Source organism: Mastigoproctus giganteus, chromosome 3 (assembly GCF_048544385.1).
Source record: "Mastigoproctus giganteus isolate SK-2022 chromosome 3, ASM4854438v1, whole genome shotgun sequence".
Lineage (NCBI taxonomy): Eukaryota > Metazoa > Arthropoda > Arachnida > Uropygi > Thelyphonidae > Mastigoproctus > Mastigoproctus giganteus.
This window is the reverse complement of record NC_143577.1, coordinates 5,642,743-5,663,139: the sequence shown is the minus strand read 5'-3', so window position 1 is coordinate 5,663,139 and position 20,397 is coordinate 5,642,743. Positions and strand designations below refer to the sequence as shown.

Sequence of the window (20,397 nt, the reverse complement as noted above, 5' to 3'; positions counted from 1 at the left end):
AGCCAAATCATCTATATTTCTTCTAGGCCAGCATTTCCCAAACTGGGGTCCACAAAAAATTATGAATTGGGGATATATTCACACATCTCAAGTCCAGGGTACTTGCCCTGAATCCAGAGATGCTTTCATAATCATGGCTAAATTTTGATAACCTTTGTTTTCTGCCTCCTTTAATATAACTGGATAGATTCCATGCACCCCAGGTGCCTTTTTTATGTTTAGCTTCAACTATTTCTCCTACACTTTACTCTCAGTTATTACAAAATCATTCAGCTGCCTGCCAGAATTTGACTTGCTTCTGACATCCTCATCCCTAAAAAATTCCTCATGTGTGAATGCAGATGCAAAATCCCCATTCAGTTTATCAGCAACATAAAATGAACATCAACAGTTATTCCATTCATAATTAGTGGACCAATGTGATTCAACCATTTCCTTCCAGTGTTTATAATAAAGAAATCTTTGTAGTTTCTCTGTATTCTTAGCCAGAAATTTCCCATAATATTGCTTAGCTTGTCTAATCTACTTGATTGCAGACTGGTTTATATCAATTGTAGTATTTGTATCACCTAATAATTTGTATGCATCCCATGCAATTTTTCTTTACTGCCGCAAGTCTCATCACTTCATCCTGTATCCATTTAGGTCTATTCTTTGAACTGTATTTCTTAGTTGGCATAAAAAGCCTAGTAACTACTACAATAACATCAATGAATGCTTCCCATTTAAAATTTGCCACTGGTAACTTCATCAATCAGTTCCACTGCACAGATTTTAAAAACTTTCATGAAAATAAAAACTCTTTCCCCTTGCCTTTGGCAGTAATAAATCCCATATCAATACATTGTGATCACTTTCACCTAGTGAGTCTTTTATTTGCAGATTTTTAATGCAAAAAGGGTCACTGCTGATAATCAGATCAAGAATATTTCTTACTCTTGTTGTTTCTCTAACATGTTGTAGTAAACAGTCATCCAATAAATTCACAAAATTCTTGCAACTGTGTGAGTGACCAACCCACAAAGTCCAGTTGATATCTGCAAAGTCCCCATTATAAGACATTGCTTTACTGGCCAAATCTATCTATCTGTGGAGTTTTATTATAATCATCACTGTGATTTGGCCTATAACAACGCTCCTATTCTCATTTTGTTTTCCAGTGCTTGTGACACACCAAACTGGCTGCTGGTGTCCATTGGATGCATTTCTTAGATTTTATGTGTTTTTTAACTGAAAGCATCCCCCCTCCTATCCTATCTGCTCTTTCTGTACACATTGTACACCCCATATTCAAATCCTGAATCCATTATACCTGAGTGACACCATGCCTCTGATATCCTCCTTCAGTGTCTGCATTTGATGCAGACATTAAGGGATATCAGAATATATTGCATCAGCATTTCAAATTCAGCACAAGACTCATCCCAGAGTAATTACTGTTGACATTCAGTTTTTGGCTATCTCACCTCAATTAGAGACGCAATAAAAAAAAAAAAAAAATAATGCAGTACAAAACCAACACAGTAACTGCACAATGTAAATGTAAAAGAAAATATATTTCCTCTGAAAGGGGAAATGAGCAAGAGCTACCTGTTACAATATATTCAGTTATCAATTTTTGCTTTGTAAACAACAGCTTGCGACATCCTTTTCAAAGCTATGAAAAATCACATGTACAATGGCAAAAACTGCCAACAGCATAATGCAAAGTGTGTCCTTGGACACTAATTGTATAAGGAAGTGGTATTAGTTAGAAAAACATGTTTTTTTTCTGTAATATAAAGTGAACTTGTTCTTTCAAAGTTAAAATTTTACATTGCAATTTGATCCGAAATCCCTTTCAAAACACAGGAACTGAGTTTTGAAAGGGACTTCAGAGGGATCACCATCCCATCTCTGCTCTGCTTAGCATTAATGTATCATACAATTTATTTATTGAAAGAAGCTTATAATAATTACATTAGCATTAGTGTACAGAAGTATATTGTATATAACTCTGTACACTAAATGTATAGAGGTAAACTGTATCCACTATATCTATCATCATCGGCCATTTTCAATCCACTGCAGGCCTCTCCAGCAACTTTCCACTTTCTTCTTTTTCGTGCAATGGCCATTCATTTACTACCCATGAACTTGTGAATTTCATCTGTCCATATCTGCTATTGTCTTCCAGGTTTTCTTTTAGCTTCTCTTGGGTATCAATCTGTTATTTTCTTAGTCCATCTGTCATCATGTCTTCGAGCTATGTGTCCTGCCCAAGACCATTTTAGTTCTTTAGTTTTGATAAGAATGTCCTTTATTAGTGTTTGCTGCCTAATCCATGTGTTTCTCTTCTTATCTAACAGTCTGATTCCTAATATAATTCATTCTATTCTTCGCTGTGTAGTTTTCAGCTTCTCTTCCATTCTTTTGGTGCTTGACCAAGTTTCACTTCCATAAGTCATGGTGGAAAGTATACATTGGTTCATTATTTTCCATTTCAGACAAATTGGGATATTGCTCCTCAGTATGTGACTATATTTCCTGAATGCTATCCATTCGAAATTTATTCTTCTTTTGACTTCCAGCCATTTATTATTATTACAGCTAATGACTTATCTCAGATAAGTATATGAATCCACCTTTTCAATTACTGCTTCTTCAATGATTATATCCCTCTCTGTGGCATACTTGTTCATCATTACTTTTGTTTTATCCATATTCATCTTTAGTCCGAAATCCTTACTAATTATGCATAACTGATTAAGATTTTCCTTTAATTTCTTGGGATCGTGGCTTCACTATATCTGTACAAATTGTGAATTTTCTGTGAGTAAATTGCATTTTTTAATTAAGAGCATTTTGCTCTCATCGTTAGCAGAGATAATTAATATTTTACTGTATATAAGCATCAGAAGTATTAATGGAAATACTGTTTCCACCTCAATGTCTGGAAGATTTTCTTAATTTTTATAATAGTTACCTTTGAAAATTAGTAATAGTAATCATTACCATTATTATTTATCAGAGATCAATTACAGATGTATTTATACCAAAATTTAATTTAGTATAGTCATACTTAGTGATACGAGTAGTAATAATTTCTTGGGGAACATTCTCAAGAACGTTTCCCAAGAAATTATAGGACTTATATGCTGTTAACTGTACTAAAAGTTTAATCCTTCAATATTATATTACAGGTTTACTATGATGTACTTTCCAACATTAAGCAAGGAAACTTCTCTACAGATAGTTCCGTCTTCTCCATTCAAGGACATTTAATTTTTTCCGTCTCCTGTAGTGATGTTTTGTTTGGGTTTACTATAAATAATCAAAATTTTGTTAGAGGAAATTATTATTCAGAGCATACTATTCCTTTAGATAAGGCAAGTACAGACTTTAATCACATAATAAATATATATATTTAATGTAATTATATAATAGATATATATTTTTTATTAAAATGACGTATTGAATTTTCCATGTCAGGTATTAATCCCTATTACCTAGGATAATAAATGACCATCAGTACTTTTTATCATTGGCTAAGATAGGGGATTTTAATGGGCTTAGTGCATTTATAACATTTAAGACAAGAGCCTGTGTAAACACGTCCACCCAGCATTGTGATTGTGTCAAACTATAAATGAGAGAGAGAGAGAGAGAGAGAGAGAGAGAGAGAGAGAGAGAGAGAGAGAATATCTCTATTGCCACCATTATACATAATTAGAATAACAGCAATAACTTGGCAGCCAGATATTGAATTGTGGCAATGTCTGAGAGATGTATTATTAAATTTTTTTAAACACATTTTAGTGATTTAATTTTTTTAGCCTTTTAAAGATGTATTTTCAGTGGCAATTTCAAGTTGAAATAAATTCTGATATCTTTCTGAACGGAATTTTTTTTTTTTGAAAAATTATTTTTACCAATTACCAGAACAGAAGAAAAAGGAACCTTTCTACTAATCATAGACTGATATGGATTTTTGTGGATTCAGGACATGACAAAATTATTGCAGTAAACTGAGGATTATTTTTAAGCATTGAATTATATAGTTATTGTTTAACCTTGCATCCTTGGTGTAATGTGTTTTCAATGATGAAAAAAAAAAAAGCAATGGTAATAGGATACCTTGAGGGATTCTTGGAGATTCATTTCTCACCAATCTCCCTCCCAGAATTAAGAATAATTTTCTGTTAACAATAGAATTTTAATACCAACTGCATTAAATGTAGAGGAGACATCTAAATATACCACATCCAGCTGAGATTTCTGGATGGTGGCCAAAGTAGCCAAAAAAAAAAAAAAAAAAAAAACCTTTTTTTTTTTCACCCCTATAATGAACTTGATCAGAATTTACAGATAAGTTTAAGGATGTTAATTCTGGTAGAAGAATTTCTGACAGCAGTTTAAGAAGAGAAGTACAGAGAAGTGATAGCAATTAACTTCCACTCTTTTTGGGCGCCTCCGTAGCCAGGTGGAAAGGAGCAGCAGTGCGTAGCACATGCTTCTTGATTAGACCGGGGTTCGAGCCCGTCACCACCAAATACGGACGATGCAGAAAGATCAGGGAATTACCACTGCATATCCCGGAGCAATATGGCCTTAGTTGCTAATGCTCCTAAAATCCAAATAACAAAACCCACTCTTTTAGCTCTATAAGATTCTGGATTTTCTTAATAGACATTATCTTTTAATATTCTCTCTAACTATCAGGAAATATATTTCAGTAGTATAAATCTTAAAAATTATACCAAGATGTTCAAAGATAAAGGAGCTAGAATTTTATTTTTTGTCATTGTCAACTGCTTTTTTACTATTTCTAAATTAATACAAATAAAAATGGGGTTGACAGGAAGAGAGATGTTATTTTTCAAAACATATGGTGCCTCATTCACATTCTTTTGAAACCTACAAACAAAATAAGCTTCAAGATTGTCAGGAGCTGAAAATTTTAATACTCTGTTCAAAATATCTTTTTGCTATTAGTATTAATATTAGTAGTGGCAAATGATGCAAGAAAATAAGCTTATACAGCATCAGCCAAAAAAAAAAAAAAAAAAAACCTTTCCTTCTGATAATTTTCACCTTGTTCCAACCAGGGCCAGCTTTCCCATTAGGCACCATAGGTACAGTGCTTAGGGCCTATGAAGGAAGGCAAAAATTAAAAAAAAAAACAACAGTTCACTGTTTTCACTTGTGACTAATGAAAATTGAGTTATCATGAGAAAACATGCGCAATTGTCTCTAGGTTATGGTTAGTTATTTGGTTTTTAGGAGCATTAGCAACTAAGGCCATATTGCTCTGGGATATGCGGTGGTCATTCCCTGACCTTTCCACATCCTCCATATTTGGTGGTGACAGGCTCGAACTCCGGTCTAATCAAGAAGCGTCTGCTACGCACTGCTGCTGCCCACCTGGCTACAGAGGCGCCTTGTCTCTAGGAACTTCAGTTCAATATGCACGTGCTATATAGCGACTGTCCTTGAAACTAGAAGAATCGAAGTGATGGCCGCTCCGTCAATTGAGATGGTTTATCAGTTATTATAGTTGAAACTTGAGTCACGTTAATTGATATAATTCACAGTCAAAGTGTTAAAATAGAAGAAACATTTTACCCTCCCTCCCTTTAGCACATTTTGGAATAAAAGTGCCTAGGGTATACGAACACCAAAATCCAGTTCTGATTCCAATGATCAATTACTTTGGGTAAAAGCAAAATTTTGCACTTCTATCCTGCAATCATCCTTTTGTACCTTTTTTATGCCCCTTATGGGCATCCAAGAAAGAGTAAGAATGTTTACTCAATCCATTTAAAGTCTTAAACACTTCAATTGAGTTTCCTTGCAGGTGCCCCTAGTTTCCTAGTTTCTTCAGTTTGCAAAACTGAAGTATTTATTGGTAAGAGTACATTTTTTTTTTGTGCCTGACTAATCTTGCTCTTTGCTGTATCTTTCACCAATGGCTAAGATATCCACATATCCAACAGATCCACATCCTTCCTAAAATGAGGCTTCCACATGTGTTATTGGGAATCTTTAAGTTAAGAAATTTTGAAATATTTTTCTTTTTTAAGTACTGTAGTATGATTCTCTTTACTCTAAAAAGTTGTTTTAATTTTAAAGGTTCTGTCACTGTTAGTGTCCCACCAGAATTCTGAGATAGAGAAATAAATGACACTAAATTTATTTCTTCATTGGAGATTTGAGAGGCAAAGTTTCTTGGAATAAAAGAGAGCCAAACTGGAATTAGCACTAGTATAAAATGGTAATGTGATGGCAAGCAAAAATTATGTAGCACGTCATCAAAAAATTAATTAATTAAAAAAGGTGTGTTCCAAGTTTTATATTTTATCCACTCCTTCCAGATATTTTTATAATTTCACTTTAAATCTACATAATCTCTCTGCCTCAACAAGAGTAGATGGAAACTTAGGTCAACATTAGTTCAAGAACTAATTGTTGAGTGATAGAAGCTGAAGTGAAAAGATCCCAAAGAAAAGTTGAGATATATTTATATATATATATATATAGCCATAACAATATTAATAAATTTAGGAAAGAATGTTGACATCTGCTCTAAATTTAGTGGATAATTAGAAATGTGAATGAATGAGAAGAAAATTTTAATGAAAATTACAATCTACAGAAATTCAAGTCTAATATCAACAAGCATCTTCTTTATTCTTCTCAACTTTCAACCCATGCATGGTACTAAGTACTATAGGAGGATTGCAGATAGTGTCACATGATGTTGTGTGAGTAGTTGCCAATCACACGATCTTCCATCCTATTCTGGTACCCTTCATTCAATCATTCATTTATCACAGCATTTTCTTACAATTTTAATAGTTAACAAAGACATCCTGGATGTTGAAGCTAACGTATTTTATTCTTATATTTATGTTTTTATCTTTTATCTTGCTTTTACCTTATTTTAAATCAGTAGTTTTATGCGTAAATATACATTATTGTTTTATTTTTATTTTTACCTCAGCTCTGAATTACTATTGGTTGCAATCATTAAAGATGATGTACCTAATCATTTTATTTTTTTACTTTATGTTTTAGGCTATTTTAAATAGAAGTTGATGCATTTATAACTGCTCTTTAGCTAATTTAATATAAAGCTTGAGGGTAATTACTGTTTCCTTTAGCCATCTAACCCTAACTCAATCATTTATTTAAGATCTACAACCATCTCTGTAGACAGGTGAGAAAGATAAGATTATATATATTACTGAAATATTTATACCATTTAATTATAAGTAAAAACAATATGTAAAAGAAAAGATAAATTTTTTTTTTTTTTTTTTTTTTTGTAAGTAAGGAATCACAATATTTCACTATTTATTCCAGGAACATGATACATGGACTTATTCGCTGAATACCAATGCAAATTATTGCACTGTTATGGCAACAGTGGAAATTAAAACAAATAGAAGTTGGGAAGAGCTGACAGTGTTAAGGGGTTGGTTTAGTACAATAAAGGTAAATAAGTGCCTTTGAAATTTTATATAAAGTTTAGAGACATACAAGTCAGTGCATTGCATCAAGTCTATATATAGTAGTCAACTGAAATTAATTAAATGGTATAATTTTATTTACATATTGTGAATAACCTCATATTGTGATACCTTCGTAATGAGTTGCCTAACAAAAATTGATGCACTGCACTGATTTGTATGTCTAGTAAGTTTTCCATAGGCTGAGACTTTTAGCCATAAATTTTTATTGAATATTAAACTACTGTACCATTTGGCATTTTTCATATTGTGGAGTTAATTTCACAACTGGGTTGTCACTTGTTATACAACTGAATTGCCTACCTACCCACCCACTGATGTTTGGCCAAATAGCCCTGAAACAGCCATCTGGGTAGTGGTATCCACTGAGAATAAGTAACAATAGTCTTCTCTATCAGGGAAGCACTGCTAACTCAAAGTATAATATATAATCAACTTGTTGTGAAGGTATTCACAACATGAGATGTAAATAAAACAATGCCATATAATTAACTTTGGTTGACTGACTACACATAGACTTGATGCAATGCTCTAATTTGTATAAGTATGTTTTCCTTACAGTGAGGCTTTAGCCGTAAATTTTTATTGAATATAAAGTTTAGAGTTAAACACAGCTGTGATATGTTAATATATTTTAAAGACAAAAATGTTAATTAATTATATTACCTAATTTTGATGCCTAAATACCAATTATTTTATTCATAAAATCGATATATCTTATCTATCTATGTTCGACTTAATACGCAGATCGCCGCCTTGTCATTCCCATTTTCCAAAATCACCGGACGTGGGCATCTTCACCTTTCAAATTTCTCTTTCTCATGGCCGATAGTGCACCTTCCTTCCACGTTTTTCTAGGGCATCTCGCCTTCTCTTCCCTTGTGGTATCCACTCATATATAATTTTAGGCCATCTCACTTCATTCATGTGCAACAGATGTCCAAACCATCTTAACCTCCTATTTTCTATTTGTTCTATAATATCTTCATCTGCATGCATATGTCTTCTTATTTCCCTCATTCGTTATCCTCTCTAGCCTAGAAACCCTAGCACTCCAATGTAGGTAGTCCATCTCAAGGGCTCTAAGCTTCTTTTTGTTACCCTTTTTCAGTGTCCACACCTCACATCCGTAACAAAGTACCAATTCCGCTAACGACTGTCCAATATGTATTTTAGTTCCATGGAAGATATTTTTGTCCCACCATATAGAGTTTAGGGCACTAAGAATCTTTCTACTTTGATGAATTCTTGTGTAAACTTCCTCTTTCCCCAATCCTTCTTTAGTCCGAGATTAGCATTAGTAGGGCGCCCCCGTAGCCAGGTGGGAAGGAGCAGCAGTGCGTAGCACACGCTTCTTGATTAGACCGGGGTTCGAGCCCGTCACCACCAAATACGGAGGATGCGGAAAGGTCAGGGAATGACCACCGCATATCCCGGAGCAATATGGCCTTGGTTGCTAATGGTCCTAAAAACCCAAATAACTGACTGACTAACTAACTAACTAGCATTAGTAGAGGCATACGGTGCAAGAAAGCAAGCTTATGCAGCATCAGCCAAAAAAAAAAAAAAAAAACCCTCCAATTTCATCCCCTCCATTCATTCCAAATGCCTGTCCAGCTCAGCCTTAAATTTATTTAGGCTATTAGCTTCCACAACAAAAGATGGAATCAACTACCCACTGGCTAAAGGCAAATTTCCACACATCTATTTTACAACTATCTTTCCTCAATTTGAAACTGTGCCCCCTCAGGTTCTTAGTCTGAGCAAGATGAAGAATCCCATCAGCATTCAGCTTGCTCAACCCATTCAAGGCCTTATATACCTCAATCAGATCACCTCACAGGTGCCTACTCTTCAGGCACTGCAATTTGCAGAACTTAAACTTTCTTGGTAAGAGCACCCCTTTGTTCCCCTCACCAATCTTGTTGCCCTTCTTTGTACTCGTTCTAGCAACTCTACATCTTTCCTAAAATGAGGCCTCCAGACCTGCACACAGTACTCTAGGTGTGGCCTGACCAATGCTTTGTATAATGGGATTATCACCTCCCCGTCAATGCTAGCAAAATTCCTATATATCATTGATAAGGCTCCATAACCTGCCCTTAATCAGTGAACTTCATATTTGGTTGCACAATTACTCCCAGGTCTTTTTCACTTTCCACTTCCCTGAGTGTAATACCACCCAGTTAGTACGTTTCTCTTGGGTTATTGCTACCCATATGCGGTACAGTCAGTCCTCATATAGCACGATAGTTGTGTTCCTAGAAACCCTAGTGCACTGCAAAATCGTGTAATATAAACAACAGGCCCTATGGGAAAAATAGGGTTAGGTGCCGACCATCCAAGATTGAACACACATTTGTAACCAAAACATTACCAAACACAATAAATAATAAAATACGTAATACGTAAGCATTTTAATTACTTAAGTATTTTAAGTAATATGTACGTATTTTATTACGACTATTACGTAATAAAATATTGCTAATGCTTTTGCTTCTATCGTAAGCAAACTTTTTTGTTTGATTTTCTATCCAAACAGATGACAGCCGTTCCATCTCTTCCAATTCTTTGCGTCTTAATCTAATGGATTTTAATTACACTTTGAGTTGTTCCTGCTATGAAAGTTGTTTTTATTTTCTCTGCATTCTTTGTAATTCTCGGCATTGCCTCATTTAGGTCTGTAGCACGTGCAATATCACATAGTCTTTCATTTCGCTCAAAGCGCTTCACAATTTCATATTTTTTCTCTATCGACAGAAGCGGACTGGCCATAAGCCTTACCGGGGAAACCCCGGTGGGCTGGAGGCCGGTGTGATTTTGGCCCTAAACCATAGTATGAGGTCACTACAAATTTTTCCCGTTAAGAATTTTTGACCCAGTCCGCCTCTGTTTATCAATATTGCTTTTGTTTTTCTCTGTGAATCAGCAGTGTCTTCACCAGGACGCTTCCTTTTCATACCTTTTAAGTATTTTACTCATTTTTAGGGAATAAAGCACAATTACAAAACGAGGAGGCACGCTTGATACACATAAACAAAGCTGCGCGAATGTAGCAACTGAATAAACAACACCGTAAAGGCAGAGATACACTATTAACACCTCACATTTTACTAAAGCACATTTCTAGGGGTTACTACCATAAAACAATAAAAACAATTTCCAGTTGCGTTTCTGCGAGTGGAATCTGTTTCAAACTGGTAGTAAACTTGATCTAATTGCATTTGCGATTATACCGATAGCTGGAATTGTGTTGGTTTTTACGTTATTATGGTGAAATGTGTTTCCCCTTCACTGATATAAAAAACAAATGCATTTTCAGAATCTTCTCTTCATTCCTATCGTGTTGCGTTCAGTTGGGGTGATTCTGCGTTCGACTGCCATTTCTTGTAAACACAAAGGCGAATCGTGCATAAGCGAATTTGGTTCGTGTTATATAAGATATCGTTCCCCTATTTATGAATCGTGTATGATTGAATTCATATAGCGTAAACACATGTTATAAAAGGACTGACTGTACTTTGCATTTGTCAATGTTAAAACCCAGTTGCCACATCTCAGCCCATTTTCCCAACTTATCTAGATCCACTTGGAGTAGCATACTGTCATTACTGTAGTTAACAATCCCGCCAACCTTTGTATCATCTGCAAACTTGGACATTAAACTTGATATACCTTCATCAATATCATTGATAAATATGCAAAACAACAATAAATATGCCAAACACCGAACCCTGGGGAACTCCACTAATAACATTTGTCCACGAAGAGCAGTGTCCATTGATTACCACTCTCTGTTGTCTCCCACTCAACCATCCCTTTATCGATTGTAGCAGCTTACCCTTGATGCCATACCTCACCAATTTGTACAGCAGTCTTCCATGGGCAACAGTATCAAAAGCTTTTCTGAAATCCAAGTACATATGATATCAAAATTATTTTTGGCATTCAGTTCCTTTGTGACAACATCATAGTTTGTTTGTTTGTTTGGTTTTTAGGAGCATTAGCAACTAAGGCCATATTGCGCCGGGAATATGCGGTGGTCATTCCCTGACCTTTCCGCATCCTCCGTATTTGGTGGTGACGGGCTCGAACCCCGGTCTAATCAAGAAGCGTGTGCTACGCACTGTTGCTCCTTCCCACCTGGCTACGGAGGCGCCCAACATCATAGTAACCAATCAAATTGGTCAGACAAGACCTCCCTTTGACAAACCCATGCTCTGTTTTAAATATTACTGCAGTCTTGTCTAGAGGATCCTGCAATGCTTCTTTAACCAGTGATTCCATTATTTTCCCCAGAACTCAAGTTAAACTAACAGGTCTGTAGTTACTTGTGTCACGTTTTGAACCTCCTTTGTGAATTGGTGATACATTTGCACACCTCCAGTCCATGGGGACCTCCCCTGAGTCCAAGGAAGCTCTCATAATTTTGGCTAAGGGTTTGCTTACTTCCTTTGCTGCCTCCTTTAATATAACTGGATAGATCCCATCCACCCCAGGTGCCTTCCTTATGTTTAACTTCAACAATTGCTCCTCCACTTTGCTCTCAGTTATTACAAAATCATTTAGCTCCCTGTTAGCATTTGATAAACTTCTGGCACTCCCTCATTGAATAACTCCTCGTGCGAAGGTAAATGCAAAATACTCATTCAGCTTATCAGCTACCTGAGCATGATCATCGTCAACCCATCTATGTAAAGTGGTCCAATCTGATTCATCCCTTTCCTTCTAGAGTTTACATAAGTAAAGAACTCCATGCTGTTTTTCTTTGCATCCTTTGTCAAAGATTTCTCGTAATCTGTTTTCACCTGCCTAACCTCCTTTGTGACTTGATTACAGACTAGTTCATACCTGACATAGGCTTCTGTGTCACCTGATACTTTATATGCATCCCATACATTCTTCTTCTCTGCTAGCCTCATCTGACATCCATTTCAGCCTAAACCTTGAACAGTATTTCTTAGTTGGAATGAAAAGCCTAGTAGCCTCCAAAATTAAGTCCCTGAAGGCTTCCCAATTAGAATTCACTGTTGGTAACATCATCTGTTGATCCCACTGTACAGAATTTAAAAACAGTCTGAGACCTCTGTAGTCACCTTTACGAAAGCAAAAGCCCTTCCATTTAGCCTTGATGGTAGTTACATCTTTAAATAATTCCCACACCAATACATTGTGATCACTGTTACCCAGCGGTTCCTTCATCTGCAGATTCTTAATGCATGAAGAATCACTACTGATAATCAGATCAAGAGTATTACTCCCTCTGGTTGCCTCTCGAACATGTTGCTGTAAAAAACAGTCATCCAATAAATCCACAAAAAGTCTTGTTAGTGTGTGAGTGACCAACCCACAAGTTCCAGTCAATATCTGGAAAGTTAAAATCTCCCATTATAAGACATTCTGATTTACTGGCCCACTCTATTTCTCTGCACAATTGCTCATTATACTTATCAGATTCATTGGGCCTATAACACACCTTTTTTTCCTTTCCCAATGCTTATTTCACACCAAACAGACTAAACACTCCATAGTCCACCAGCATCAATTGGATGCACTTCCTTAGATTTTATTTGTTTCTTAACCAACAGCATAATCCCCTCCTCCCTTTCTATCCTTCCTATACACATTGTACTCCCCAAATTCCAACTCTGCACTGCCTATATCTGTGTGACACCACATCTCTGATATCCCAACAATATCTGCCTTTGATGTCTTGATTAGCACTTCAAGCTCATCAAATTTATTAACTATACTCCTAGTATTGGTGTACATGCAAGTATACATGCAATTATTCCTGCTCCTAGCCACCCTAACATAGCCCATGTATTTACTTGTTCCACTATGACTCCCAGCAGTCCTGGAAATCTCCATTACCTTGCTTTCCAGTCTGCTGCCCATTCTAATAGAAGCGGTACAAGGATCACTTTTGCCTCTGCCTGCAACCACTGTTAACCTTTTAGTCTGTGTATCCCCCCAAGCTAGCAGTTTTCTGACCCACCTAACACTGCCTGAATAGCATCAGCAAATATTTTTGCTGATGCTTATTTCTATTTAAGTGTATCCCATGCCTGTAGAAGCAGTCTCTCCTGTTAACAAGCACAGACCAGGCTGAAAAAAATTCTACCCCTTGAACCTTGCACAGTCTCTCCAGGGCCAAATTGATTGACAAGGCTCTCACGATATACTCCCTCCTATTGTGTCTGGGCAGAATTGCAGACACTTTCACATTGAACCCTAACTCGTGACTTTTTTTCAATATTGACCTGTACTTGTTGAGTAAATCTGCAGATCTCTTACTCTTAATGTCATTAGTTCCAACAAATCACCTTTTGTGCTCTGAAAAGATGATATCTGCTCTACAACGTCATCAACTTTTGCCCCTGGCAGACATAACCTGGTCCTGTTCACCTATCCTTCTTACATAGTATATTCCCGATCTTCCTGACAATAGTCACCAACTACTAGTTCCTGTAGGACCAGTGCATTCTGCCTTGGAGATTGTCTCTGCGTTGCCTGATGCACAGGAATGAGCTTTGTTGTTGAGCTGGGCAGCCGAGAGCCTGATGGGCTCCTCATATTAATTTCCTTGAGGGCATTTACCCTACACTCAAGCTCTCATAGACGCCCATCAGAACGCTGAGTTGGCGCCTAATTTCTTGATACTCCAGACACCTAGCACACACAAAGCCACCCTCCTTGCCTTTGTGTGTGTGCAATTTTTGAGACGCTGATGTGTTGGAGAATCATCTCCTTTGTTTCTTCCCCGAGCCACAGCACTCTCCCAGACTAGAGCTGCGAAGCAATCTTTGCTTCGCAGCTCTAGTCTGGGTCATGATTTCCATTTAAATACAATGTAATTAACAATGAAATTTAATAAGATTAATAATATTTTTGATTAATTGATAATACTATAATAAGCTAACAGATTCCTAATACAGTGCTTTGTATTACGCTATCTAGTTTTACTTTATACCTTTGCTGTCAGTTCGAGATATATATATATATATACGTTAAGCTATTTCTTATTGACTACAATACGGAGGCTAGTTCAACAATATTGGCGCCAACACCGGGAGTCGTAACTTCCAAAAATCGCTGGTTAAATTCAAAATAAGAAGCTAACGAATACTACTAAACCTATTTAATATCTCCATAAAACACAATGTACTATGTTAAATAATGAAGAATACGTTAAAAATTAAAAAATACTTATTTTTACAGCAGCCAAAAATCCACCGTCCTTACTGTTCTGTGATCCCAGATATTTGAAACAGTCAATAGATTTTAGACTGTGTAACTTTCAATTCATCAGGATGTTCTGCCCACTGTGCTTAGGTGTTCTGTCTTTGTAAAATTGATATTGAGGCCCCATTGGTCATATGTAAGATGCAATTTTCTCAACATATATTCTAAATCATAAGCTTCTTGTGCAATGATAACCTGATCCCATTCCACAACAGCTTCTTTTCCATTCTTGTAAAGCACATTCCAAGAAAACATTAAACAATTAAGGCTACATCCTTTTCTCAGCCCCTTTGTTGGATAGATTGAATTAGATAAAGTATTCCCAACTTTAATATATGCCACGTTGTTATCGTACAATTTCCTAATCACTTCCACAAGCTCTGGATCTACTGACATATTTTGAAGGGCTTTCCATAATTCCTTTCTTGGAAAGGAGTCATAAGCCTTTTCTAAATTGATGAAGACAAAGACGGTATCTTTATTCTTTGTTTTTCTTTTCTCCACCAGCTGTTGCAGAACAAACATTGTCCACACAAGAGCAACCTGACCTAAATCCACTTTGTTCTTCACTTATCTTATCCTTTACCTCCTCTTGTAATTTTAACTGAAGCACTTTAGAGTATAGTCTGGACATAGTGCAATTAACACTTAAGCCTCTATAGTTCCCCAGATCCAGCTTATTTCCTTTTTTATATATGGATGAAATATAACTTACTTTCCATTCATTTGGAGTTTTCCTTAGCTGTATACATCTGTTAATCAGATGTGCTATCAGATTGAAAAGACTTGGTGGTCCATATTTAATTAGTTCCATCACTATGTTCCCAGGGCCTGGAGATTTTTTGTTCTTCGTTAATTTTGCACAGTCAAGGACTTGTTTTGTAATTTCTATCTCCTTATTATCTACTGGTGGAGGGGTAATTATGCTCTGATACTGTGATCGTCTTTCATTTAGGAGGTTATTATAATGATTTTCCCATGTTGGCATTTCTATAAAGTTCTTATTCGATCGAGATTCATTTGTTTTCAGTGCTCTCAAGCTTTGCCAGGCTTCAGATGACTGTGTTCCTCCTAATGAGCTGTCAATTTCTTGGCATCTTTTCTCCTATGCTGCATTCTTGGATTTAGCAATTTTCCTTTTAACTGCTCTATTGCACCTTTTGTATTATTCTTTATTTTCCTGATTTTTATTCATTAACCATTTGCTATAGGCGCATTCTGCATTCAGTGCTTTAGGGACCAACCTTAAAGAAACCTTCGTCATTTTTAAAGCATTCACCATGATATCGTGACATGGGAGATGTTGAATGTTGTCTCAATGTGCTTCAGTGTTATTCTGTGGTCTTGCATTATCAGGTCATGAATGGCATCCACATTTGCAGGTGTCGACATGGTAACAGGCATCCCACTGCAGAGTGCACTTCAACAAAGCCTTGTTCACATTTAAATTCTGTAATCCAGTTTTTAACCATTTCATATGAAGGACAAGATTCTCCTAAAGTTTGCTGCATGTCTTTATGAATTTCTTTCAGCAACATTCTTTTAGATGAAGGTACTCAATAACTGTATGGTGCCTGATTCTCTCAACAGTCGCCATTTTCATTCATCTTCTATATTTCGGTGCCCTTCATAAAGGAGAATATTGTTACAAACCTGAAATTTTCTGTGAACACACAAGAATCACAGCACAGATTTGCAATTTTGTCTTTCGCAAAAACCTTGCAATCTATATTGGGTTAAATATTTTGAGTACACCTTGTATATACAGGGTGTTTCAGTTAAACGTTTCAGAACTTCTAAGAGGGGTAGGGTACATCCTGACAACTCGAAATCATATAGCAATGTGGGGTCGGAAATGCTTTCCTGAAGCGGTGTTGTACACAGAAGCACCATAAAGAAAAGAGACCGTAAGTGAGAAATCGTTTTAATAATACATGAAAAGAAGCAAAAGGTACATGGATTAAAGTAAGTGTTCGAAGTTTCTTCCACGGGCTACAATGCACACCTCACATCTCCGACGCATGGACATCCGAACATTCTGGAATACTCCAGGCGAATTTCGAATTTCTTGAACAAGAACGCCAAGTTAGTAGGATGGATGATTACGAACGCAGAGTTAGCTGATATGCATTTGGCGTACGGGGCTGCAAATTGTAGTGGGCCAGCCGCACAGCGTTTGTACACGGAACGATATCCGACGAGGCGTATTCCCAGTCATAATTTCTTTGCAAGACTGCACCAGAGGTTAGCTGAGAGAGGTTCATTTGAAAGAGCTGACAGGGACAGGGTAAGAACAGCACGGACTCCAGCCGTTGAACAGAATGTGCTGCAGCATGTACAGGGGAATCCAAGAACGAATACACGAAGTCTAGCAAACGCAGTCGGGGTTTCCCATTGCAGCGTCTGGAGGATTCTCCGAGAACAAGACATGCATCCGTTTCACGTGCAGCGTGTCCAGACACAGCAACCGGAGGATTATGCACCTCGTATTGCTTTCGCACAGTGGTACCTTGGAAAATGTGCTATAAATCCCCTTTTTCCTGCTGAAGTGTTGTTTTCCGATGAGGCATCCTTCACAAGGGAAGGAATTTTCAACACGCATAACGACCATATCTGGGCGGTCGAGAACCCGCATGTAATACGACGTCGTGCAGCACAGATTCGATTTTCGGTCAATGTATGGGCCGGTATTATGGGAGATCACCTCATCGGACCTTACCTGTTACCGTGTCGTCTAACCGGACCTATCTACTTGATCTTTCTGCAGCAAGTATTGCCACAACTTTTGAGAGATGAGCAGATTTCTGCATCGACGCAACAGACAATGTGGTTCCAACACGATGGAGCCCCTGCCCATTATAGCGGAGATGTTCGTAACTACCTGGATGTCACATTTGGTCAACAGTGGATCGGACGTGGTGGTCCCGTGCGTTGGCCTGCTCGGTCACCCGACCTATCATGTCTTGATTTTTATTTCTGGGGTCATATGAAATCGCTAGTTTATGACACCCCTGTTGACAATGCTGAGGAGCTGGTTGCAAGAATCGCAGTAGCTGCCGAAGAAATTCGAAATTCGCCTGGAGTATTCCAGAATGTTCGGATGTCCATGCGTCGGAGATGTGAGGCGTGCATTGTAGCCCGGGGAAGAAACTTCGAACACTTACTTTAATCCATGTACCTTTTGCTTCTTTTCATGTATTATTAAAACGATTTCTCACTTACGGTCTCTTTTCTTTATGGTGCTTCTGTGTACAACACCGCTTCAGGAAAGCATTTCCGACCCCACATTGCTATATGATTTCGAGTTGTCAGGATGTACCCTACCACTTTTAGAAGTTCTGAAACATTTAACTGAAACACCCTGTATATACATATGTGCATGGCATCTTCACCATGTCTATCCCTCTGTCTCTCTGCAAGTAACATCTCTTCCAGAAGATGAAAATTTATGGGGACTGAGGGCCATTTTATATTTTGGCCGTTTGAAAATATTTGTCAAGTCAAGCCATTACAAATTTCATTAAAGTTGGACAAACAAAAATTAAGCAATTATTATTTCTTTTTTCCATAGAATTTGTACATAAAAAAGAAATTCATAGACTAAATGTAGTTTTAAAACATTTATTAGCTTTAGACATTCTATTTATGCTTGTATGTATTGTTCTGTAAGACATGTAAACATGGCATCACTTGGGAAAAGATACATAAACAAAGATACAAAATAAAAGAGACTTAAAAAATATATGGGAGAAGAGTAATAAATATCGTACAATTGTAATTGAACTGAATGGTTAAGTTTAAAGAATTAAAATTAAAGTTTTCTATAAAATTATAATCTTAGTAATTAATTGGTAAGGAGATAACTATTTTTTCTTTTCTCTTCTGTTAATCACAGAAAAATTAAAAAAAATCGTTTAATTTAATTTAAGAAAAAAACTGAACAGGCCTGAAATATAATGCACTGCATACATTAACTAACTTGTTTTTTATAGTTCTGCTGGGTTAGTTTTGTGTAAATTTAAATGGTTTTCAGAAACATATTTTAAATTTGCAGTGTTATTAATGAAAGCAGTGAAAAATTAAATTTAATTCTTGCATCAACTTTTTACCTTTATTTGCTTTAAATGATTACTTGGGAAAAAAAGTAAGTGTTGGCTTATCATTCAAGTAAATGTGAGATTATACAAAGTATTCATAATATGCTATCAATAGTGTAATATACTTACCACTTTGTTAAATTTTATAGATTATTTTATATTGTGGGTTGATACAGTTAATTACAGCAGTAGTTCAAAAGTTATGATAATTAGTATTGGGAATCTTAGGTTAAGTTGGTCCAATAGAAAGCTGAAAACAATGGGATTTAGATTTAAATTAAAATGATAATCGTAGACTGGATGTAAGAAAATTTGCATTTATTCAAAGGGTAATCAATTACTGGAATGAGGTACCAGCTTGCGTTGTAGAGAAACAGAGCTTATGTGGATTTAGAAAGGGATTAGATAAATACTTAGCAGAGGAAATATAAAACTTGAGAAACATTTTATTTTTTTATAATAGATGCTAATAAGCTTTGCTTCCTTATATGATTCTGCTATTTTAATATTAATACAATTAATAATGGCAGCAGCATGACAGTACTCAAGATGCATTTCTTTTGGTACTACAGTTTCATAGGAACGCATATCACTGCATTGCAGTCATGTGTAACCAAGTTGTTTTTTTTTTTTTTTTTTTTTTTTTTTTGATTTGGTAGTTGTTGGCGCATCGGCTTCTGTGGCCATATTGCACCTCCCAAGGGTTTTGCAGTACTTTGATCCAAGCCCGAGGCGGGAATCGAACCCGCGACCTTTGGGTTGCCGGGCAGGTACTTTACCCACTCGGCTAGCCCGGTCGGCAACCAAGTTGTGTGTAAAGCATTTCTTATATGAAATTTATCATATAGTCTATTGAAAAAGGAAAGATGGCTTCTTGATCATTTTTTAAAAATTAAATAACTTTTTTGGTACAATCTGTAGGTTTCCAGTTCAGAAAATCCACCAGTAATATATGCAGAAATAAAGAAAGGGAATATTCCAATTCTGGATGCACATATAATGGCATTTATCTATCCTCCACATGAAGATGTGCCAATCATACAAGATCTCTATGATAATGGAAATGGAGGTAATACAAAGTAAAAAAAGTATTAGTGATTAATATTGTAAACAGTATATGAAGACCATACAGAATTGATGTAAGTATAGTTCTTTGTGGAGAGGATAATATCTCCCCAAATTTACAAGATAACTACAAATTAATAAATACAAAACTATTTTGAATGTGACCAAGGAACTGCAGAAGTTCCAGAGTAGGATACTATTAGCAAAGGTATTAATTGTTGTCTGATAGTGGTGTAATAATTAGTTGTTACCTCTCAATAGAAATAATCCACGAAGTAAACAACTCTTTTAAAGTCACATGATCAATTAAGGTTGTTCTCAGAAGTCAAATCTCATTTGAAAAACAAAATGTTCGATGACCAACATTGATTACCATACCAGGAGATGCATGTGGCTGATATACAGTCAATTTTGCCATACAATTAGTATGAAAATTCCCATTTATTATAGCTGCAGTGTGGTTGTATTACCATGAAATA

The 20,397-nt window shown here is 36.3% G+C and overlaps 1 protein-coding gene across 1 annotated transcript in view; it reads left to right on the top strand.

Moving 5' to 3' along the window:
• The window catches only part of LOC150087629 (calcium-activated chloride channel regulator 2-like), an 85,144-nt gene extending 65,208 nt beyond the window's left edge, over positions 1-19,936 (top strand). The window contains exons 8-9 of the mRNA XM_090369834.1: positions 3,183-3,368; positions 19,775-19,936. Coding sequence (XP_090225960.1) covers positions 3,183-3,368; positions 19,775-19,936 — 348 coding nt within the window. The remainder of the gene's footprint in view (positions 1-3,182; positions 3,369-19,774) is intronic.
• The last annotated feature ends 461 nt before the right edge of the window (positions 19,937-20,397 follow it).